The 25,600-nt window shown below is 33.0% G+C and overlaps 1 protein-coding gene across 1 annotated transcript; it reads right to left on the reverse strand.

Annotated features, from left to right (window-relative positions):
• Positions 1–1,171: 1,171 nt before the first annotated feature.
• LOC128993771 (uncharacterized histidine-rich protein DDB_G0274557-like) lies at positions 1,172–16,069 on the reverse strand. The gene is made up of 4 exons (XM_054417756.1): positions 16,004–16,069; positions 15,184–15,251; positions 7,414–7,591; positions 1,172–1,522 (listed from the first exon to the last, which is right to left on the reverse strand). Exons 1-3 carry the CDS (start codon positions 16,022–16,024, stop codon positions 7,420–7,422), a joined length of 261 nt encoding a protein of 86 aa, XP_054273731.1. The 5' UTR covers positions 16,025–16,069; the 3' UTR covers positions 1,172–1,522; positions 7,414–7,419.
• Positions 16,070–25,600: the final 9,531 nt, after the last annotated feature.

Here is a 25,600-nt window from a genome sequence, read left to right on the forward strand (position 1 = left end):
GAAGAATCATTACATCATTCACCATCGCAATAGTTGCATACTGACCGATACACACACTGCTTCCCCGATTCCGTTCTCTTCCTCATACACAGAATTGCTTCAATTACTTGCATCAGGAAGACCAGAGGCGATATTCTGTCTCGCTCCCTCTCTTTGCACTTGGTTGGCTTTGCTTTGACTGACCACATGTCTCAGCTTACATAATTCGTTACATATTTACATTTTTTTATGATTGACAATATTCAGCCACGATATAGTGTTAAGGTCTATTCACTTAATCATGTTTTATTTGTATAGGTATTACTAATTATATGTTTGTGATAGGAAAACTTATCCAAAAGTTAGTTGTTATGCTATAATTTACTTTAAAGATTAACGGATGAATGAATCGTTCATAATCTCAAATATGTATCTTCAAAATAAATTAATTTACATGAAGGAGGTTAAATGAGTAAGGTATCTAATATAAGTATTCGTGCGGCTTTAAAGTAAAAAATGAGTCTGTTCGAATCGAACATGTCTTAGAAGATTCATTATCTCAAAGGTAGTTTTAGTAATGAAAACCTTTTTTAATGGCAAATTATGCCGAATTACGTGAAATGCTTTATATTTATGGGAAACAACGACATGATCCAAGTACATACAATGACTATTTTAAAAGTGTTTACCTAATTTTGAACGTGGAAGTTTTATTAGAAGCATGTATTACCAAAGTAAAAAAAGGAACCCTTAATGTAAAAGAAGACATCATTTGCCTCAATCTATATGTTTATCTATAGTATATTCCATTATGAAAACAACATATTTTATAACATTTACTCAGTATGTTAAATAATGACTAACATACTTAACATCATTTAGGAGATATAATAGATATAATAGAATATAATAGCAGTCTACGGTCTACGGTCTATAACAGGTATAAAAAGTTCAAAATAGTTATGTGTAACTATATATTTTGATATTCAGCAAATAAGACAAAATACAAAACATTTGTACAATCGTCAACAATCTATTAATCACATTTTTTTAAACTTATAAACATATATACAAAATATACATGGTATAGGTAGAATATTCAGGATTTTGATTTAATTTGTTGAGCTAATTAAAACTATCAATACGTAAACAGAATATTAATCTATTAACACACACTATAGCTATTTGAAAAGTTATAAAATTTTAAAGATTAAAAATCAGCAAAAATTTAGACTTAGAAATACTAATTAATTTGTATTTTTCGCTGGAATGAGTTTTTTAACGTTATTATTGAATTTAACCTACATAAGGAGAATACTTTTTGTTGTTAAAGCACTAAACCTATGAGTAAAGAATTTCTTTGGAATAATCTTAGTAACAACATTACTTATGATGAGGATGACTATGATGATCAATGGTGTGATTATGTGAATGATGATGTCACACTGATGACTTGATGACGTGTGATGATGATTCTGAGGTGATGATCACGATGAATCTAGATTACATTATCCTTGCGATGACTTAAAACTGGAGCTAAGGCCTGAAACAGAAGCAGACCTATCTTTATAACAACAGAATAAAAGTGAAACAATAATATCACAACAGGATAGAATTTCAAAAAATGTATAATTTTGATAGGTCTACTGTGCGATTCTTAGAATTTTTTAAATCGCATCAAAGTTTACTCGCATGTTTAAAACGAAAATGCAATTATACAAGTTGGGTCCTTTAGGAAAAAACTTTTAAATATTCCTCAAAACCTAAATCACAAATTAGTTTACGACTCAAAAAAGATATTTTAGGGAACTCCTTTGAAATATATTGTGTATTTTTTCTTATGTCTAGACAATAAAGTATAACCTTATAAAGCATGAGACTATAATGTTTGTCTGTCTGTATGTGATTTTAACAAATGTAAACATAAGTTTTTGATCTTTTTAATTATTGAATTAAAAATTATTTCACGAGTGACAGAGATGGCCTAACTCAAAGTATTTGGTTTCCAATTTGTACCAACACAAAATGACGGTAATTGATAAAGACAACATACCTCGCATGCGCAACAATAGTAACAAATGTAAACATAATAAAAACCATTATACACGGCCTCACAAAAATTAAAATATCTTAATTGTTTATGGACCTATAGCACCTGTAGGATACAGATATCTAAGAGCATCTCCTCAGCCTTGAAGAGTACAATTGAATCACCTGAACCACCCTGAAGACCATTAGTTTCAATAAAGAAGGCAGGGTTCGGCCTTTCCGCTTTCTGACTTTGGTAATTACTCTAGTGAAAATTTGGTAAGTAACGAACGAGTGGTGAGTGATATAATACAATAAGAAGAGTGATCGTTCCAGCTGGTTCACTGTTTAAATGGCCAAGGAGGGATTACACTTCTGTTGAACAACCAACCATCATCGGATAACACGGAATGTGTTTGGTTCTTTAATGATTTGTTTACATGTATTTACATTGTTATACATATGTTTACATTTGTTATTGACAATCAGCTGTTTTACTACCCAGGATAATTTAAAGCCCAATTATCAGGAATCAACAATTAAATCCAGCGTTAACATTACGCATTATTGAAACACATATCACTATAGCTGAAACAACAAATACCAGTATGTTGTGGTGAAGCACAGTGTTTCCTGAAAATACCCCCGCCACAGCAAGCCTGCCGTCTAAGCGAATTTCCATTTGGCTGAATTGATTTTCAATTGATCTATTTAGATAACATTAGGTTTAACGAGTACCTAGGTTTGCTGCTACAAGGAAACTAATAAAGTGTGTGTTTTAAGTAAAATAATTATTGCTTAGTATAAGCAAACTACACAACATTTTACAATATTCTCCATAAGAAGAACATGGGAATTTTAAATTTACCATTTTTTTAGTTTTCTCCGTAACCAATAACCGTACAAAAACACTTTGGTATACTAAATTGTTTGTTTTATAAGCTCTTTAAGAAGGATTAGAGAAAAATTGGGAAATTTTGTGTTTTGAGGGTCAAAAGTGAGAAAAACCAATTTTTACCCCATAAAACCCTGTTACTCATTCAAGTTTATCCCGCCTTACACCTTCAAACCAAATTTCATCAAAATCGGATAAAAATTACTCAAGTTATCGTGTTCACGGACACACATATATATATATATATAAATCTATATAATATATATATACATATATAAAAATTTTAACGAATGGTGTTTTTGGCCTCTGGGGACATCAAAATGAAAAAGTAAATCGGTCCCGGGCCTAAGTCTTACCATGAGACCTACGGTAATAGCTACTTCCCTATAGGGAAATTCGCTTACAGAAAAGTCCATCATTGTGAAGAAAGTTTGGACTCACCGGACATTAAGATTAGTCCGCGAATCACTCAGGTGAAAATTGCACGATCATGATCAGGGATGTGATGGAAATGTGACCGCTTGGACTTTCATACTCGACTACCATTTCGCTCTGCACTGGAATTACTTGTTAATGGGTTATACATAACTGACGTGGCTATAATTATCACAGTATATCAAAACATCGTCATAGAAATGTTCTTTGAAAACACCACCGCAACAGCAGACTTGTAGACAAATTTGTCTGAATGGATTTTGACTCTAATATTTTCTTAAACTAGTCGGACGTGCTCTTTTTTTTAAATAACATTAGATTTAACGAGTACCTAGGTTTGCTACTTGACATATGTGTTTATACTACTTCCCTTTTATAGGAAGGAAACATTTTTCTTTATAAAATGTTAACATTATAAAATCAAATAAATAGGTTGGGCAAATTTTATCATAATATATCCTTAAACAAGAAAACTACAAGAGTTTTTTTCCTTCTTAAGAATAACAGTACATTAGAATTTAAAATTTACAGCGTTTCCTCCGTAACCTTTAATTGCACAACAAAGTCTCAACATACAATCTTTTTTGTTTTTTTAGTCCTACACGATGGCTGCAATAAAAATTGGACCCCGTCACATCTCGTTTCTAAGCCCGATCTTGCTGGTTGGAAAACTCAATCAAGTTTTTCTAGCTCTAGACATTCGTGCTAAATTTAATAAAAATCGGACAAAATGTGCTTGAATTATCTTGTTCACGGACACAAATAATCATAAACAATAATACTGTATACAATTTTAAACGAATATTTCTTCTGGCTTCTGTGGATATCAAAATAATAAAATAAATTCGTACTGGGTCTAGGTTATATATTACCGTGCTACCTACGGTAATATCTATTTCCCTATGGGATTCGTTAATAACGTTATCTTCAATAATTAGTATAACTGTTCAGCAAGCTTTCATTATTATTTAATTCAAATTTCATTATCATCAACGTTAGTTATTAGTTAGTTATATTTATACTTATTTCTTTTTCATCCACAAAAATCTGAAGATAATTTGTTAATTTAGAGTAAACTATTTTTTCACTCCTAAACCCTAACAAAAAAATTAATCCCTAAAAACATTGAAATGTCCCATTTTCATTGCAGCCATCGTGTCGAGTGAAAAATAAAACAAAAACAATATTTGTAGCTTTATTGTGCAAAGGTTACGGTAAACGTATTGTATGGTTGTAGCAAATGTTATTGGGCAAAGGTTACGGGAAACGTACAAAAACAGTAGATTTAAAATCCTTATGTTATATACATTCATTTTCAGCGGTATACATGCATATTTCCAAATGTGTAATCCATATAGTAGTCAAGATAAATCAAGAAAAAAATTAAAAATATAAACAGGGCTCTACTTTAAAATGATACTGCAATAACTATTCGTAAATTACTCAAATTAGTTAATAAAATTTATACGGACAGTTTTTTTTTTTTTTTTTTTTTTTAATGGACGAAATTCACTCTTTTTATCATTGTGGTACTTAGGCTATTAACTTACTCCACTTGGCTCAATATCTACTTATACGGGGTGTTTCAGAATTCGTATCGGATATTTTAGGGTATTATTCTTAGGTAAGAATCATATTTTAATTGATTTCATTAATGGTTTTAATTAATTGACTTGATTGTTCCTCTAACTATTTTTATGTACATACATACAGTGCCATGTATTACATTTTATCAAGATCTTACACATCATACACACGAATAGGCATGTGTGACTTGTGTGTAGGTTTTACAAAAATCTGTAGCAGGTATGTGTAACGAGCAGTGAATCCTTACATAAAAGTCCTTACATCATCTGCAAGGCAAACCTAAACCCTAATGATTAGGCATAATCTGATTCGGTCTATTGTCTACTATTCTTCTTAATTGTGGTCTTTGATACTAAAATTCATCTCTGATGCGAATCTTAAAATAACAACAATGCCTAAATATGAATAAACCAATTAATCTTTCTCTAATTAAAAGTGACAGTATAATTAACTGAGCCAATTACCATAATACATTATAAATAATATTAGCATTTACCATTGTGCAGCCGAGTATCTTCCGTTTCCCCCGAAAACCAGCCATTCTTTGCGAAAAGTTTGCATTTCCGTGTGCAAAGTCGGAGACACACGGACGAGGATCGGATCACGCGAATTCCTTGTCTTCGGACAAAGAAGAGTCATAATTAGGTGAAACTCGTTGCGTGCAGTGTTCCGAACCAGTCGTTGGTGTAATGACACTTCCTTGCTACAGATGGCAATTACCACCACGTGCGTGGTCCTGTCACCGCCCCTCACAACAACTCACTCCGCTCGCTATGGTCAGTGGTCAGTGGTCGAGGCGTTAAACAGATTGACACTTAGGTCACGGACTAAACAGCTGTTGTACAATATTGGGTTCTACAATGCCGTGGACAGAGTCGTCCTCACAAAGCAAACGGTAACATTTTTGTTGCCTTCAGGGGAGGGCTGGAACTGCACTCACGGTCAGTCCCTGGTCCTAATCCAACTACGGAACTGCACTCACGGTCACTTTGAGCCTTTCTGGAGGTACTGGAACTGCACTCACGGTCAGTTTTTAATTAGCCTATATCACATTGTGCAACACCATGATTGAATTGAATAAAACTTATTAAATTAGTTGAAATATATTGAAAAGTTTTGATTAAATTAATCTAAACGTCAAAAAATAAACTTACTACTGACATTGTAAAAAATACACATACATATGTGCACAGAAATTCTAGCATAGTATTTACTATAACATGATAGGCTATATTCTTATTATAACGAAGCTTCTTTTGTAAAGGTTAGGTTAGGTTAGGTTAGGTTAGGTTAGGTTAGGTTAGGTTAGGTTATTTATTGTTGTATTTATTGGTACAGACACTAAAACGTGTATTAAATAAAGTAATGGATAAAGTAAGACAGAGGACGGAATAAACAGATGACTAAGGGGCTAGCGAAGCGTTCAGCCGTGAAAGACCGATTTTTGACCGTGAGTGCAGTTCCATATGGCTTAGGCGGGCTACCCTTCCAACCCTAGTAAATTCCTTTGACCGTGAGTGCAGTTCGTTGTCAGCCGTCTTCAGTGCTGTAGAGTACCGCACTCTACAGCACTGAAGACAAAATAGTTTCTGTACATCAACAATATAGGAAATAAGGATACACCTCTCAATTGTAAATCTGTCGTAAAAACTTATACTTTGTATCTAATCCCGAATCCTAAAGCCTCGAGGATGTAACAATTCAAATATACTGAAAAGTGCATATAATATTATTATTTTTAAATATCTAAATAACCGAAATCAGTGCCATAGCCTATTTTTTTACACTTGGTAGTGGTATTTTGCGGTCAGCTCGTTGTGTGTGGTTGTTCTGTACCGAATCCCAAAGTGTCAAAGAGAAAATAATTCCAAACCCCCGAAACATTTAATGACCTACAGCATATTGTTGATGATGTGTATATTTTTTCTCGCTTGGAGAGTATTGGTCAAAACTTAGCGTTGGGTCCTAAAGTAACGAATCCTGCAGCGCTGGTGTCAAAGTATAAATCCCTCTCAAGAGATCTGAATTCATTCAGCAATACAGTATATATACAGTATATTTAGCATAATATGATGCTAAAACTTCTTTAAGAAAATCGTCGTAAACATAGCAACGAGCCGTTTAGTCCCACAGTGCCGAATGGTATTTTGACTTTGAGTTTGAAACCCCACAACACTGAAGACGACTGAATTCTTTACACCAAAGTAATTACAATATGGGATCTTAACATCACTTAAAAAGGTTCGGCTATGTAAACATGGTGAACTTCAACAGGCTAGGCTACAAGACTGATTTAACTAATTAATGCACGGATTTAGACGAGATAAAAGTAACTACCCGTTTTAAAAATAAATGAATAAATAAAAATAAACAGTTGATCAGTTATATTGTAAATCAAAGGGAAACAGAAAAGTTATCGTACATCTTGAAAGGGTCTTTAATCTGTGATCAGATTGTTATGTTTTCATTCTACGGTGGTGGTTACTTACCGCAGGTTAGTAATGATCGTCGTGGTAGTCCTCGTGGTAGTCGTGGTGAACCTCCTCGTGGTGGTGGTGATGATGGTGGTGGTGGTGATCATAGTGCTCGTAGTGGTGGAAGATCGGAATCTTCTTTATGTGGTGATGATGGATTGTGTGGATCTTGTAAGGCACGTGGATTATGAATCTGGAAGAAAAAAGTAATGAGATTCACAAACTGTAATGTTCATGAACAATACTCCATTGATTATATTAAATAGTCGTATTTTTTTGACAAATTTGATCAGAATGTCCATGCTTGATCGCCAAAACAACATTTTAAATTTTCTAATAAAACCTATTGATAAGTTACCACACATTTCCAATTTCTTTTAATTCAATTTGTTATGCTAGTTTAAAGGCAAGTAAAGGTTTAACTGATTGTGGAATGGTTGGGTAAGTTTCAGAGGCTGCGTTTTATAAAATAATTGAATCGTCATCCTGATTGTAAAATGAATCAACAGTTGACTGTAATTATTTAGATAAATTATAAAGCGTTATCAAACAATCAAGTTCAGTTTTGACTATTTTAAGCTGAAAAGAATCATTGTAGAAAGATATTTATGTTCAGAAAGTTTCATAAATTAAAGATTGTTATCAAATAAATATGTTGGGGCATCGGGCTATCTGGCTGGACGAACCTTCACTGGGCACAAGCCAAAAAGGGTTCACTAATCCTCACCTTGGCTGGGCACATGGTCCACGCCAGGCAGATGGCGCGCGTCAATGAATTCCTAGAAAATCCCGAGTGAGCAAAGAAAGTGCATGTTACATGTTATTCAAAACAAGGGTTAAGTTTATCCTAAAATCCCACCATTAGATGATTCAAAAGCCAAAATATAAGTGAAGTGATGTATCAAGAAAGAAGACAGCTGGCAACAACAATGAACCTCTTTTGTGAAATTCTTCGCTTGTCTATCAGACATGACAGATTAAGCACATTATAGCTTATTACGTTACTAGTCCTGAAAATATGTGTTTACTGGACGAAAAGTAAGTAAGTAAGTATTACCATACGAGTCCGGTAAACACATTTTGGACGAGTGACGTACGATAGTTTACTCTTGTATTAATTAAACTAGGACTAATTTTAACTAGGATTAATTTTCTATTTTAGTGAGGGTCTCATCCACAAATATCTTCTAAAGTAAAATGTTATAAAAATATAGCTATAAGCAATAGAAGAGCAGTGGTCTATATATTCTTTTGTTTTTATTAAAATTTGTACTGCCACATCAACATTTAACGATAAGCCACTGTGAAAAATCAATACTGGTGAGAACTTTCAATTTTGTGATTATCAGACCTAGACACCTGAAGAAATTTATCAAAGACACATTCTTATTTTCAGTATATCAAACTAAACATGAAATATCCAAAAGTACAATGTTTGAAAAACTTTCTACAAATCATCAAGAACAATACAATACCCCCGCCACAGCAAACCTGTAGACGAAGCGAATTTCAACCTGTCTGGTTACATTTTTTCTATAAATAAGACATATTTATTCCCAATTTCAATAACATTAGATTTAACGAGTGTTAACGAGGTTTGCTACTACGGGAAAGGTAAAACATGTTTTTCGACCATACGTCAATAGTATAGAATGAAATAAATAAATTTGCCAAATTTTATCAAACTATATCCGTAAACCACAACAACAAAAGTAAACTACAACAGTTTTCATTTTCTCCATGAGACTGTGGTCGTTCCCGTGCGAGACGAAGTCGAGTGCGGGATTGCTATACGAGTCCGGTAAACACATTTTGAACGAGTGACGGACGATAGTTTACTCTTGTTTAAATGTTTAAATTTTAACTCAATCTATCTTGTCTTGGAAAAATATATAATTAAAAATATCGTTATGCCAATGGTTTTAATTATTAATTTTGTCTTAATTTTTTCATCTTTTCATAAATTGGGTTTAAATTTTGTGTTTGCATTATGTTAAGGATGTTGTTTTCATTTTTCTTGTTACTAGATATACATGTAATTCTTCTTTTACATTCATCCTTCCTCCTTTTTGTTCATATTCTAACATTTTGACACTATCTTTAATTTGTCCATAACTATGGTTATGTGATAAAATGTGTTCGGCGTACATTGATTTTTGAGTTGTTATTTTGTTGTATTTTACTGCTTGAATGTGTCCTTTGAATCGTCAAGAAATTGATCACCATATTTGTCCCATATAAAGTTTAGAGCAATCTTTGCAGTTGATTTGGTATGTTCCTGATTTTCCACATTTGTGCATTAGTTGTTCATAAATATATATATATGCAAATGAAAACATTAGAAAACAATTAGTACCCTTTTAACTCATTTTATTATCAAACAACTAGTTTCAACACTTGGGCCATAGTCATGTTGATATTTTATTCAAATATAATAACAAATAATAAAAGGAATAATTATAATCATATAACTAACTATACTAACTAAGAGCTAACTTAGAATTTAGAGGATATTGATTTATTCTTTGTTTAATTTTGAGTATATCATATAATATTTCTGTTTTATTGCAATTGTAGGATTTTTTCAAACATCGGATTTGTTTTGTGGGTGTTCATGGTATTCAGTAAATTTTGAGGAAATCTTTAGTAATTTGGGTATATTTATGAAAATGCTCTTTGACATTTATATTAAGATTCATTATTTTGTTATTCTAGAATTTCTAAAGTTCCATGTATATTTTTATATTTATGCCACGTTTCAATTAGGTGCTCTGCAAATTTTGATTTCATTGTCGTTTTGTTACCTGATTTTAATGCTTGTATGTGTTCGTGGAACCTTTTCTTGAATTTACGACTTGTTTGGCCAATGTAGGATTTATTACAGTCTGAACATTTTATTTGATAAATGCCGGATTTGTTCATACTGTGTCTTTAACTTGGTTGTTATATGTTTCATTAGAAATGTTTAACATTAGCCCCACAACCAATTTCTCAAAACTATACTAGAGGGTACTATTCAATGGCACAGAAGTTCGATATAAACTGACGCGACGTGACGAAGGAAAAGTCAAACTAACACTGTGACGGATGGACCTCCCTTTTAAGTTAGAATGTGTCTCCTCAACAAACAGATATTTTTTTTCTCAAATATAATCATAGATTAATCTGTATTGCACTGATGAAATCGCGGAAGTTTTTAACTACAAAAGATCCATACGATTTTAATACTATTTAAAGGTTCTTCCAAAAGAAGAGATACCAGTTAACATACTAATAATAACTCCGATGACGTACGGTATGGGAAATATTTTATTCATTGAATGATCAACCATATTTGGTAACTAACGCAATTAATAGCATTATTGTTTTAACACTTATTAATCTTTAAACAATGCTAATTGCTCAAAATATGTATAATTTTCACTCAATTTATCGCAGTTGGATTAATTAAAGTAAGCCTTGAAAGTAAACCGTCGATTTTGACGGGTTTCACTTAGTATCTGTCTATTCTGTTTAAGAGATTTAAAAAAATCTAAATTGTAAGAGTTTGTTAGCTCACAGGATCATGGGAGAGGGTTCAAATTACAGGTCACAGGGGGTTGGGAAAAATAGCGGATTATGTCCAAATCTACCAGATCATGAGAAATAATGAAAAATATGCTCATTAACATGTGATTACAAATGAATAATTGTAACTTTTATTCTACTTTTAATTCTGTTGGTAGAGTGTAGTTATAATAAATACAATAAGCCCAACAGTTTTAGTGGTTTGTACTTACAGTCTTACGTTCATTAGTTACGTCTTTAGTTCACTGGCTGGCTACGTGAGTTCTTCCCGTGGTTCTTCCTGGAACCGAGGGGGGCAGACCCTCCCTGCCAAAGATAAAGGATGTGCCCAGCCAAGGCGTTTCAGTTGCCGCATGTGCCCAGTAAAGGCAAGCCCATCTGGCTATGGAGCAATCATTTATATTGCAAGAGATTAATGAGCGTAATCGTTTAGGAAACCATTTTGGAAAAGTGACTCTTTTTGACCCGAGGTCAAGTTTTCGATCGAGGTGAAGCCGAGGTTGGATAATAAGTGAGGGTTAAAAAGATACTTTTTGCCCGTCTTGTGATCTATATTTTTCGTCATATTGCATAATAACTTAACAAACTAAACTAGAAAACGAAATAATTTGTGTGTAAAGATAACCTCTAAATCGACTTCCACCTTGTTTTCAATTCTCCTAATGCAAATAAGCAGCTGTTTAGTGAGTGATTCAATAATTTCGTCTATTACGATTGTGTTATAGTATATTATACCATCGATATGTCGAGCGATCGACCACAATTATAGGCTAACACCTTACCTAATAAATCAATCGATGAATAATTTTGATCAATACGATTGACACAATCGAAATTTACAACTGTTTGATTTTTACTCCCTAGAGACAAAAAAGTGGTTTTTACTCCTTAGTGAGTAAAAATGCTACCTTAGACCTGCAACGCATGCATTAAAACTGCTGTTTTTGCTGCATTATGACGAATAAAGTTGATCCTAGAGTATGAAATTTTTGATTAGTCTTGACAAAGGTCAGTCCAACAACATGCTGTACTTTGCAGTTCAATCAACCATTTCTTATAGATCGGAGCTAGAATGTTAACAAGAATTAACTAGAATGTTGAAAGAGAAAATATGACATTATCTGAGACAGTTCCTACATTGCTCTATTATCTACTCGGGTAACAGTTTCCCTCTGGTAATCGTTACTTAACGATTAGCGACGTTCCTCAGATCACAGCTGTTAAATGTCTCTTCCTAAAGTAATAAAGTACTTGCATGCTCACGCAACGTTTTCACAAATTATTAAACGTTTCACGAGTTGATTAACATATTTTCAATTATTTATTAATGTATAACCATAATAGCCTCTATTATTGCCTATTAGCGCCTATAAATGCAAGCGAAAAACAGCATTTGTTACTTTGCTGTATGTATGGCATTTACTTATTGTTCAACATATTTATAGAACAGATTGTAAAGTAAACAAATCTTATATACTAAACAACGTTTGCAAAACTTATGACAGCTAGCCTGACTATACCACTGGACCAAATTACTCGTGGTTGGTACCAAATGAAAGACCTGTAGAGGTGCAGAATCCCTTTATAAATTGAATTAGGCTCACAAATAAGCACAAAAAAATAATTATAAAAAAATAACATGGGTCTTATGGGTTGTCAGGGTGATGACGAAATAACAACAAAATATAAACAGAAAATCAAAACAAATGAAAGATATTCCAATCACATGTTTTATTTACAGTGTGTGGGGAAAACAGAGAAGTCTGTACATTACATATTTTTGGTTGGGTTTTCAACCACTGGGCGACCTCTATGAACATATTATATAAAAATACTAATGGAGACTTTTCTTATGGAGATTTAACTTGGGACAACATTTTAAAGCTTACAACAGCTAGCCTGACCATACTACTGGACCAAATTACACGTGGTTGGTACCAAATGTAATTGTCTCTATATTTGTCCATTTTGCTTAGATTTCAGATATTACTTGCCTAAATGTTTTAAAAACTGAAATTAAAAAATCTATTGACAATTTAACATGGGGTAAAATTTTAACTCTCATAGGAGTGAGATCTGGAGATCTATAGGACAGATTTACATGCAGGTTGTGTTAAATGAATTAATGTTTCCCATGTGCCTGAAAAGTTTACTATTCCTTTAGTGAATCTTATATATTGAAAAGCTTTTGGAAAACTTAAGACAATTAGCCTGACCATAATACTGGGCTGATTTACACGCACGTTGTACCAAAAGAAGGCTATGAAAGAAATTTTAATCGCATGTTTTATTTACAGCGTGGGGTTAAAATAAAGAAGTTTGCACAATACATACTTTTGGTCAAGTTTTTGACCACGGGGTGAGCTCTCGTAAAAAGTAATAAAAAAAACTACTTGAATTTTTTAGCTGTCAGTGTAAGAAACAACACTGAGTAGTTTTTTTGTTAAGTGGACCTATGTTTAAAATAAAAGGTCCTACTACGTTAAAAAGTATTAAATTTATGATAAAAAATATAATACTTTAATATAATACTATATATCTATTATTGGAAACATGTGCTACATACACATGAGGTGTTTTCACTTGAAGGTGAAAGGTTTTTTTTATTCATGATGTACCGAGATACCGTATCCTACTTCCATTTCCAATAGTAAAAAGTTGCACTACATGGCAGAATATATGATCCCCTAGAAATAGAGACAATGACACTAGAAGGTGTGGATTTCCATATCACCTATTTCTCAAATCTAGGGAGAGTAAACTCAGATTATTAAAATTAATATTTTTAGGGGTTATCATACAAATGAATTAAAAACTATTTTCAACTTACTACATCAATTTGAATGATTTCTTCACCAAAACTCATTTCTCTTGTTTATACTACTCGCATAACTAGGCCTAGCCATCTAGCCATATTACAGTATATATTTAGGATGATTTTTATGACATAAATCTTATTGAAAGATACGGCAATTTTTAAAGATGCAGGCCATTTTAATTTGGATTTATTTAGTTTATTCTAAATAGTTGTTATTTTTTTCTTAAAAACTCGGAGTGATTATTTCATAATAGAATTGTTCTTAGGTTAAAACATTGCTGAGTTTTTACACTAACGAGCTTAAAATGTTTATGTATTGTATTTAAAGCTTTCTATAGTCTGTAAAGAACAGAGTGATTACTACACACGTTGATATAAATGCAGTACATTACCTGCACATATTATTTTAAATATGCCGTTACAGTAGTCAAATATCCTTTAATAGCTATCGTAGGTAGGCCTACTTTCTTATATGTTTACAATGGAATTTTTACAACTGATCCTCTGTCATTTTGTATTATTCTTATTCAAAATTTAATGTAGAACATGAAAATTACATTATCTACTCAAATCCATATACAGGTAATTGAGAAATCACTGTATTAAGTTTAAAAGCATGGTTTTTTTTTTAAACATAAAATAATTTTTTGGTAAGCTAATTTTTAGACTTGGAACATTTTATATGCATCATCACACTTCATTTACTTTGTACTTACACCAAACAATTTTTGTCACACTGAGTACCAATCACCCTGTATAACCTTTTAGGAACGCATAATTATCAGGTCTTTTTTAAAATGTTTATGTAAATAACGGTAAATTGGCATAATTGAACATAAAGTTTGTGAATTAAATAGTGTGTACATGCACTATGATTATACGTAACACTACGTTATCTTAAGTTAAGAATTGTTCGAATTAGTTTTGATTTGAAATGGCTACACATTGTAGAACATATACATTTTTTGCAAAACCACACAATTATCCCTTCTTCGGCTTGTTAATGTATTTTTTACGTCTTTAAAGACACGTTTTAAGGGTTTTACTAAGTTTGTTATGTTTTATTAAACGTTTGTAAAACATATTCATAAATAATGTGAAGAGATTTGAAAAGGTTTATATACATACTTTTATAACTAACTATTAATGTTACATTTTTTTGTAAACTTCAAACTTCTAATCTTAAGCTTTAAAAAAGGTTTAAGGTCAAATCGCAAGAATCCTTATCAAGTCCACAATCACAAGAGTTGGTGGATATCATTTCACGCTCATTCACCAATAACAAAATACTTATTATTTCAAGGCAATTCCACGCATTCTTTGATCAAACCTAGTAATAAACTCATGTGCCATGGTTTAGGCAGAGTAAATGTAAAAAAATGAAATCTGTTGATACTTACTTTTTATGATGGTGTCCGTCAGGAACAGGAGCAGAAAATATTAATCCAACCATCGCTATCAGCAAAATCTGGAAAAATTTTAATCGCAAGAGAATCTCAAAAACGTTTCAATGCAACTACAATCTAGTCATTGGAACCTGTAAGCATAGAAAAGGTCTTGCCCTTGCTTTAAGTATCTGGATTATATCAAATGAACTATGATGGTGTGATGTAAACATGTAAGTCCATTTCATTGTATAAATCATATGAAAAGAAAATTTAAGCTTAGGCCTACACACTGAAGGCTGTCAGAACTAATCCCTCTATTGATGTTGACGTTATGCATTTTCGAAACATTATGGACTGTATGCCGGTGAAAATAATTAAATATTGATATACAATAAACCCAAAATGTGAAAGAGTTATAGTAGCTAGATTGTTAGTAAACAAATTGTTCAATAAATACAAGTACATTGTTCCACAAATATATTACTTATGATACATAAATCCGGTAAAACTAGGGACTAATAATGTTCAATTAAACATTAAAACAAAATCTGCCAAAAAGATAATCTAAAAAGATACCAAAACTATCTTTCGTTGGATGTTTAAGCTTATCTCTAAAAAATAATTGTTTACTATACAAAATTGACGAATAATATTAATTTACACAAAAGCAGCCATGTAATAAAAAGTTTAAGTAAACTTATATTGTTTGTTAAATTTGTTATAGCAAATAAATAAAACCAAACAATTTTCGGTATCGTTACAGTATTTTGATGTGAGAATGTAACTACGGCATATTTTTATTTATTTATTTATCAAGTGAAATGCTACTCACGCCCAGTTTGACCAAGTCCATGGCGAGGCAAGGACCGAAGCAGATACTATGTGAATCGGCCGTAACCTTCACCGCGTCGCTTATATAGACTGGGAAGGAGGTACTATGGTGCTGGGGGAGGGGGCACTTTCATGCATATGGTGCACTACTGGCTTATGTCACAAGTATGATTACAGATCACAATGCATGGCGTGCATGTTGGTGAGTTTTTGATAACTGTCACCGCAGACAAGGAAACCGAAGGATTTCCATAGGTGTTCGCTAAAGAAGTGGATTTTTGTCTTCAGCTCTGCAAAATTTCAAATATGAGTTTTATTATTCTTTAAGGTACTTGTGAAAACGTAACACAGTTACTTGAGTAGCCCTAATAAGCCTGCAACGTAAAATTTAAAATTCTGATGAGGGAAAACTATTTCCATAAATTATAGTCATTATATACTTGACACGAGCAAATGCGAATGGCTTTTGGACTCTTAACATAGATTAATCAACAAAATGTGTAACTTTTTAATTTTTATTTATTCAAGACTAAACACCTTTTAAATGATTCTTTTTAGAAGTTCAAATTTGGTGATGAGTTTGTGATGATCTTTCTCAGATTCAATGTTGTTCAAGGGATTTTTACTCACATTTTCCAGATTTCAGATCCCGAAAACTTAGCATGAAATCTTGCTTTCGTCATACTGCAGCAAAAACAGCCGTTTTTTATACATGCATTACGGGTCCAAAGTATATCTTTTTCCCCTAGGGAGTAAAGAGTATTTTACGCCACACTACACTATTTTTACGAACTTCTCACGCAAGGATTTAGTCCAGAAAACAGCTGTTTGCCGCTAGCTTAATCAAATGGGGTTTCATTACGTACTACTGTGCTGTCATGAGTTTTACCGGACACCAATCAGCTGATTATACTGTATTTGGGGGCATGAGTGGTCAGAAACAAAAAAAAAAAAAAAAAAAAACATAACCTCTCGTTATCACTTGTGATTTTTAGTCCTTTAGTTAATGGTAATATATAAGGATTTGTACAGATTTAGTGGTATGGCGTAAACTATCGTACGTAACTCGTCCGAAATGTGTGTACCGGACTCGTATGGTAATCCCGTACGGGACGGCCTTCGTCATACTGCAGCAAAAACAGCTGTTTTAAAATGCATGCGTTGCGGGTCTAAAGTCGCATTTTTACTCTCTAGGGAGTAAACATCATTTTTACTCTCTAGGGAGTAAAAATCAGCTGTTGTAAACAGCTAGTATTGATGGACGAGATCGTATTTAGCTTTTAATATCAATACAATTTTAGTATCAATGGTTTTAGTAAATTGTTGCATTCTTGTCAATATTTCGACATGTCGATAGTACATTAACCCTGTCGTAATAGACGAAATTATTGCAAACTTACCAAGCAGCTGCTTGATTGCATTAGCAAAAATGAAAACAAGTTTTTTAGGGGGGGGGGAGGTTACATAACAGTATTTCCGTTTCCTAAATTAGTTAGCTTAAATAATGGTACATATGACGAAAAATATAGTTTATCACATGGACAAACGTGTCTGTTCAACCCTCGCTCATTCTCCGACCTCGTCTTCACCTCAGTCATCAAACCTCAGTTCAGGTAAAAAAAAACAGAGTCATTTTACGCGCTTATGATGGAAAATCTCCGCAAACAAAATTAAATAATATTTTTTTTTACAATCGCTGTATTATTGCGGAAGTTTATTTGCAGTCAAGTCACTGCTGGCAATATTCATTTTGTTTACTCAGGTGTTATTTAGAGTTATAAACAACAACATTGACAACTGGCCTTATTTTTGCTACCGTTGATTTCGAAACATTAGACAAATATAGTAGTGCCAATTTTGGTTCAGTATTAAGACATATTATTAGGCTTCGAAAAATATACTTAAGTAATCATTGAGCTTTAAATGAATGTTTGATCCGAAATATAACTACAGTAGTACAAAAACGCAACATTGACTTTTAAAACCCTCGTTTACATTTAGTAACAAAATATTAATTTCATTTTCCATTATACTTTTTTTCTAAATGTAATAAGAATAAGTTGTTTCAATCCATTTACTTTCCAGCACTACGTTAGACTCAATATTATACTACCAAAACAATCTCTGCAAAACAAAATATTACATAGATCTTAAACTTATTATAAATTATTTTATAAACGTGGCAAATAGCTTTGACAAGAGACCTGCGATGGCCAGTGTCATGGAAGCCATTCATTGACTGGAGCCTGCAGAATGGTGTTGTGTTGAAGCTGAATCATCAGTTACTTAACGGTTTGCGGCGTCGTACCCTTCACCTTGGCCTGGTCGTGGACCTCCAAGGTTACTCTTACTTTCCTCCTCCGATGCCATCGACGCCCCCGGTCGGGACTCCGCCCCCTTGGATGTCCGTCATCTGTTTGAAAACTGTTATTCTGTTTTGGTATGCACCTGTTGGACTGAGTTTCCATATTTTTCAGTAATACAATTTTTAGTGTTGTTATATTTTTTTTATGGGTACTGAATAAATATAAAAGTATCGTTGCTTAGTGGGAGGGAATTAGAATCTTATATACCTGGTTAGATAAAAGTGCCCTTATATGTGAAAAGGATAGTAATTTTCGGATCGAGTAGAATAGATCATGTTATTCTTACGAGACTGTTGTTCACGCCTAGTGTTGAAGAGACTATCAAACTATGTGTAGCGAAAAGAACAAATCATATTAAAGTGTATGAAGCTTAATAAATAAAGCTGTGTGTAGGCTAAAGCTTTGGGTTTAGAGAGTCAGATAAATTTAAACTCTCTTATAAATCAAAATATATTTACATTTAAAATTTGCTTTTGATTTGATGAACCCGTCGTCACAACATCGTCACTACATTATTGTAATGAAACAATTTTATGTATTAAAAACCACATAATTTAATTAATTTTTTTTGATCGAATAGATTAAGCCTACTTCCATGGGAGGAATATAAAATTGTAAGAAGTTTTATTGTAGTTGTAAGTTTAATGAATGTTGTAACTAAATACATCAGAGTCGTTAGAATGATGCAGTTGTCTGACCGAAAAACAATCCTATTCCACAACATTTTATACACACAACATTTTTTGGAGTGGGTTGGAATACGGTAGTAGTAATATCATAATATCCACATGAAGTATATAAACACGCCCGTGAAATGTGATCCGTGATTAAATACAAACAATGAAAATCAACTGTCTGGATAAAGATAGCCACTAAGTTAATATCCCTATTATTTCCGTCTCAGAGCTTCCAGTAAATACTTATCGTATTATCTTATACATTTTATAAGCTCTACTGTAATAGTTCCTTTACTTTGAATATCTGACAACAAAATTTGCTAATTGGAGCAACATTAAATGTTACACTTAGTTGGGTCTTTTATTCATATTAGAAATATCGTGTTGGCATTGGTATTATTCGGTTGAGTGCAAATCTTAAACTTAGGAAACAATTGATTTAAGATAAATTTAAGTTAATTTATTATATTTTACAGAGAATAAGTCACAAATTATAGAAAACAACATATCCAGGGATTGAACCTACTGTATGACGCTTGGTACCAGCAACTTTCGCTATGGCTAAACTTCTGCCACCTTTATCACTTTCACCATTTTATATGATAACATCTGGATGATGTATCAGTACCCTTCACATCAGTTACATATTCAATACCAATCAATATTTTACTATACCATGTCAATGTGTTTGTTTTTCTCCTTTAGGTGCATTTATCCACTAATTGTGGTGAAACTACGTTCACGACGAGTTCATACACACAGTAAACTTGGTTTCATATTATAAACAAGATACTTGCAAGGGATAGGCAGGCGTAAAATTCTGTAGCTTCCAAAAATACAGGGTGTTTTTTTTTTTTTTTTTTTTACACAATCCAGTTTAAAAGTACTGTTTAAAAGACACATTTTAATGACGAAACCAGCTTAAATGTTGGTATCCCTGTTTTCCTTTCTTTATTGTCGATCAGCTGATATGCATTGTTGCATAGTTATCTATATGATTTAGTGCTATTGGGATTTTATTGTAGGTAAATATGACTTGGCATGGTGTTCTCCCCATCGATCTCTATTATTGCATCGATGTTCTCTCAAGCTCGAAGAGTTACAAGAAATGTTTAAAAGTAAATCATTGGTATTATGGCATGATATGTTTTAAATTTAGTTTCCAGGTAGGATTCCCGTACCTAATAAATCAATTATTATTTAAATGTAAAACTTTGACAAAATCGGATCAGTAGCAAACAAAAAAACGTAGACCTTCAATAGAAATTCTATTTCAGCTTGTGAAAACACCATGTTATATATAGCCATAGTTATATTCTATGGTTTAAAATTTGCATTTTTTATTTGATTGAAAACTCGGTACACAAAAAGTCCTGTGTTAAACTACAAATTAAACACAAATGTTTTTTGTTCGATGCTGTATTTGTGTGGTCGTAAATTTGATCAAGATAAAGGTTGAAACTATTTCTATCAAACCATTTTAAGTTATGGTACTAATCTGAGAACAAATTTTCTGTAAAATTGGAATTTTACAGAATTACGGAATTTTACGGTTTTTTATTCTCTGTCCTTGTTGAATTTAAATTTTACAGTATAGATTTAGATTAAAACTAATATTACAATATGATGGGCCCGTTGAATATATGTCAAAAACTAAATGCCATAAACTTGCATATAATATTACATTTCCTCTTTACTAATTCATAAATGATATTGAAAGATTAAAAAATCACACAAAATGTCCGACGCCCTTTATGTAACCCTACACTAACCCCATAACACTTTCTGCATGCAGTCCCGGAGCAGGGAATCGTCTTTCAAGGACCTCAAGGGAGAAAGCAAAATATCCATTACTTCTAGTTTTTTCTCATCTTCTTCAAGACATTGCAGGTCAGAGGTGTCATAACTCTCTCAGAGCAGGAAGAGAGCATAAATATCTGTAATGATCTGCTACTGCTGATACCGGACGGCTACGGCGAGTGTGAGTCAACTTGTAATGGTTATTAAGAGATATGGCAGTGAGGTAGGCTATGAAAGTAGATAAATCCTAGTCAGGTATTACAGAATCACTATCATAATTAACCTGGTGTGATGTTAAACTGAGTTTAGAGTTATACTATTTTGTATCATTCAAGCACCTGCAGTAGTCAAAAGGCTATTGAAATTTAGAAAATCAAGCAGTGATATAAAAATGTTAATTGAATGATGTGTTAAGTGTGTTGACGAATTCTTTAAACATTTTCTAAAATTCCAATAATTTGCATTGAAACAGTCAAAGTTGTACGTATTTATTGAATAGCTCAATGGTGAAATTTGTGTAAACGGTAGAATGCAGGTTTCATAAATTTTTATAAATCGACGCAGGACAGTATAGGTATGGACAATTTTATAAGTCAGCCGTTCTCTAAAGATATACAGGATCGCTATTCACGTGATTTTCTCGATTCCCTTGGATATAGGAAGACTTTCTTTTGCCAAGAGTGTGGAAGCATGTGTTATTCATGTGGTGGAGAAGGTACGATCAGATGGTATCACAAACCACAGCCATGAAACTCTGACGTAACCAACTGCCGAAAACCACACAACTCACTGGCCAAAATTGACATCTTCATGCGATGTACTGTGTTACTACAGTACTTAGCATTTAAACATGCTAAAATATACCGTTATATCTCATTGTTATAATATACTATTGAACCTCCAACTTACCTGTGAACAAAACAGAAGTGGTCGCTTAGGCTCAACTATTTGATTCGGATAAATTTGCTTTAAACGCATTAGCCAAAGAAGAAATAGGGTTGAAAAAATAGAAATATTTTCAAAGGTAAGATGTTCAATAAACTTACAAACTAATAAACACTTAATTAACACTTGCGGACTAAGCGAATTTCTCATTTTCTTATTGAATTTTTACTAAAATAATATTGTTCACATAATGCTGGGGTAATATAATTGTATTATTGTATTGTACCGGGACAATAAACTGATTATTGTATTTAAAATATAATCTAACAGCATTAAACCATTGACTATTAATCTCCATTCATACTAGGCTTAAAATACCTACTTTGTATGGTCACCATTTCAATAAAAACTATTAAGGTATTAAAGTAATAGCCAAAGCTTAAACCCTCAAATTTGTCTAATGTACAACATCAGTCATTAACGCTAACTCTGTTAGTTAACTTAGTTAACTATAAAGTCTTACTTAAGATTTGTTAGATTTTTTTAATTGATTGGCTTAATCTCCAAAGATTGTTTATATGCACTAAAATTTCTCTGACAAATTCTACAAAGAGGTCCTAAGTTGTGCAAAGGGTCCATCAGATATTGTCCCAAGAACAAACATCCAAGTCACACACATTATGACTTGCACACTCTTCAGATGATTATACCTTCGTTAAGTAGAGACCATATGCATTGCCCTAATTTGTGAACTACTTTTAATCACTCAAATTCCGTTATCCCACACAACCAATAGACAGAATTAGTGTAATGGGCCACCCTGCACTGAACTGCCGTAACCCAGTACCTTACATCAACCTAACCGTCTGTAGTTCCGTGGCTTACAGCGACAGTGGGTGTACGGAAGTGTTTGTAAATTAACATGCATGAGGAGTTATGCAACACTCGTTACATTGCCCGAATACCCGCAGTCGTTCCTCCTGACCGGTTATTGAGGTATAAACACAATCATATTGTAGTAACATTGTTCTCTATTATAAAGGTTATTTAAAGTTCATTTTTTGGGGCATTTTCAAACCCTTTTATTTTTGGTGCTCCGAATAATTCAAATTTAAATCACTGATCCGAAAAGTATTGATTTGGAAGGGACAGCTAAAAAAGTAATGCAGGGGTTCCGAAAAGATGAGTCACGAAAGCGCTACTTCAAAATGCACGGTTGCAACTCCAGATTAAAACGGGTCATTTACCAACGCTCAATTCGTTATCCCTATGCCCAATTACCAAATTGATGTGTTTAGCTCTACTGTAACTAAATCTTTCTGCTACAAGAAACAAATCAAGAAATTGTACCAAATTTATTAATTAGGCTTCTTAAGCTGGATGTATGTAACAGCATTTAGATTATGCTACCGATTATCTTTATTTTAGACTAGCTGTTGTACCCGTGCTTTGCAACGGGAAGAGAACACGAAATTGAAACATTTTGATCTTTACATCTGTTGATAAAATAGTTACACATAAGCCTTTTAAAAACAAAATTTAACCTTTATGGCCTTTATAGGATAGATGTTGTCATAAATGTAAAAAAAATAGTGCTGCACCCTGTTGGTAAATCTTATAAATTGTTAATGCTTTTGCATATCATAGAACCAACTCTTTTAGTTGAAACAGCTGGCTAAATTCTTTAATTCCCTTTAAATATGAATACACATAAGCTTAACATGGGGAACTGCAGAGCCACTGGGGCGGAGCCCAAAAGGATTTTTGAGATAAGAATATGCCATGCCTATATGTTAATCGGGAATGTGAGCTATCATCATGCCAAATTTCAGCCCAATCCGACCAGTATTTTTCGTGTTTACTTGTCACAAACATACATAAATCCATACATCCATATATCCAAACTTTCTCATTTATAATATTAGTAGGATTATTAACAATGATATTCCAGCTGTACGTGTTATCGGGTATGCAATGTAATGAAAGCAGAACTTTCTGGTATAAATTGTATTTACATCATAATTCTCAGGGAAACACCAATAAATGTTTGGTATAACGTTTCTATAAATATGTATTCCTTGAGTACTTGCAACCCTAGATACATGTTTCTGCTCTGCTAACTGCACTAATAAGTACAAGTTCGGAATTCTTAAGCAACACGGAATAGTTTTATAATCACTTTCAAAGTAACATTACCATGTGAAAGCTTAACTTGATCATTCTTATAAACTATCTGCTTCAGTTTATGAAACAACGAACACAGATGTAGTTTAGATTCGGTTCAAAGCATGGCGATCCTTAAAATCTCACCGTTTCACACTACATACCAAAAACTTTATTCTTATTAACACAGCCTTTATTGTGTTACAGATTTTTTGTTTTGAATTTATTTTACAATCTATTTCATTCATATTTTTTCAAGCCGCACACCTATCAATCGCATACTTGAATGAAATGTCTTGCTGTGAAAGTTCCCCGAAAAATATCAGTTTTTCGATAAGCACTCTTCTAAGTGCGGGAACTGCATTTAATTAGTGCATTTAAAACATTGAAGATACACCAGCTGTTCGATTGGTTTTTGATTTAGTTTGTTTATTTACTTTTCCTTGAGTTAACCTTTTGATTTTAGGTACCATAGTTTTCTATATTACACCAAGAGTAGAGTATTTTTCACCACACTATGATGTTTTTAGCTGTTTTACAAACGTTAATTGGTGGCTGAAAAATACGTTTTGCTTGCCATGTCAGCTGTCATCGTCATTTGGGGACCGAGCAGGCTTTTACATCCCTAGGGCCGCAAATCAGCTGTCCGCTTACTTTAAAAAAAAAATGAATGCATATTAAATACACAACCAGTATCCATAACATAGTAATAGGATTGTTTTATTAACAGCGCTGCCTAGCAACAATTTATTTTTATTTTTGCTGATTCCTCAAATTATTTCTTCACATAACCTTAAAGTTGTAGTTGTGTTGACTATCAGTGTGCATTATTATTGTGGTGAATAGTTTAATAGGGTATAGTATAGTGTGGTGAAAAATAGCGTTCGTACCACGGACCGAAATGGTTTTGTAGCTCTCGATCGTTTTAAGTTCTCGACTTCGTCTTTAACTTAAAAAATATCTCGAACCGGCAAAACCTCATTTTCGGCCCTAGGTACGAAATATACTATTTTTCCTTATGACTTTGACATTGATAAAATTTCTTTTCATAAAGAATAAGTGCTTAATCAACCAGCAGTTTGCATTGGACAAGGCACTCGTCCTCTCCCGTGGCTGGCACGGGCAGAACAACTAGTTCTTATAACAATCAGTATAATAAGTAACAAAACATTAAATTATCTTAGAAAACGATAATTTTAAATTTTTACCTAGTGGCCGATTAATTTGTGTTGCAGATGAATGAATGTATTAGTTTCATTCCTGAGAATCTAAATAGTATTTTAGCACCAACCAACCATTTGTGTTTATTTAGACTAATTAAAACATTTGTTATCTCTTAAGGTACTTTCCTGTTATCTGGTACCTGCGAAAAAATTCTTTCCTGTTATCTGGTACCTGCGTTTATTAATCAACGACCATCTTGCGCCACATAAACTCTGCCAAATAAGACTCTAAATGATGACGTGCAGTGCCTCAGTGCTTCTTGTTGCGCCACTTCGCTGACCCCCACATGCGTTCGACGTTCTGAGTATGTGCTCCGGACTCTGGATCGACGAAGTTGTACTTTGGTTAGGTTAGGTTAGGTTAGTTTATCAATAACATGAGTATTGTAAGTAAACGAACCTAACCTAACCTAACCTAACCAAACCTAACCTAAACGGTAGTATGTGCTCCGGACTCTGGATCGACGAAGTTGTACTTGTGGTT

This window comes from Macrosteles quadrilineatus, unplaced genomic scaffold (genome assembly GCF_028750875.1).
Source record: "Macrosteles quadrilineatus isolate MER2022 unplaced genomic scaffold, UCM_ALF_1.0 Scaffold_5__1_contigs__length_97177068, whole genome shotgun sequence".
Classification (NCBI taxonomy): Eukaryota; Metazoa; Arthropoda; class Insecta; order Hemiptera; family Cicadellidae; genus Macrosteles; species Macrosteles quadrilineatus.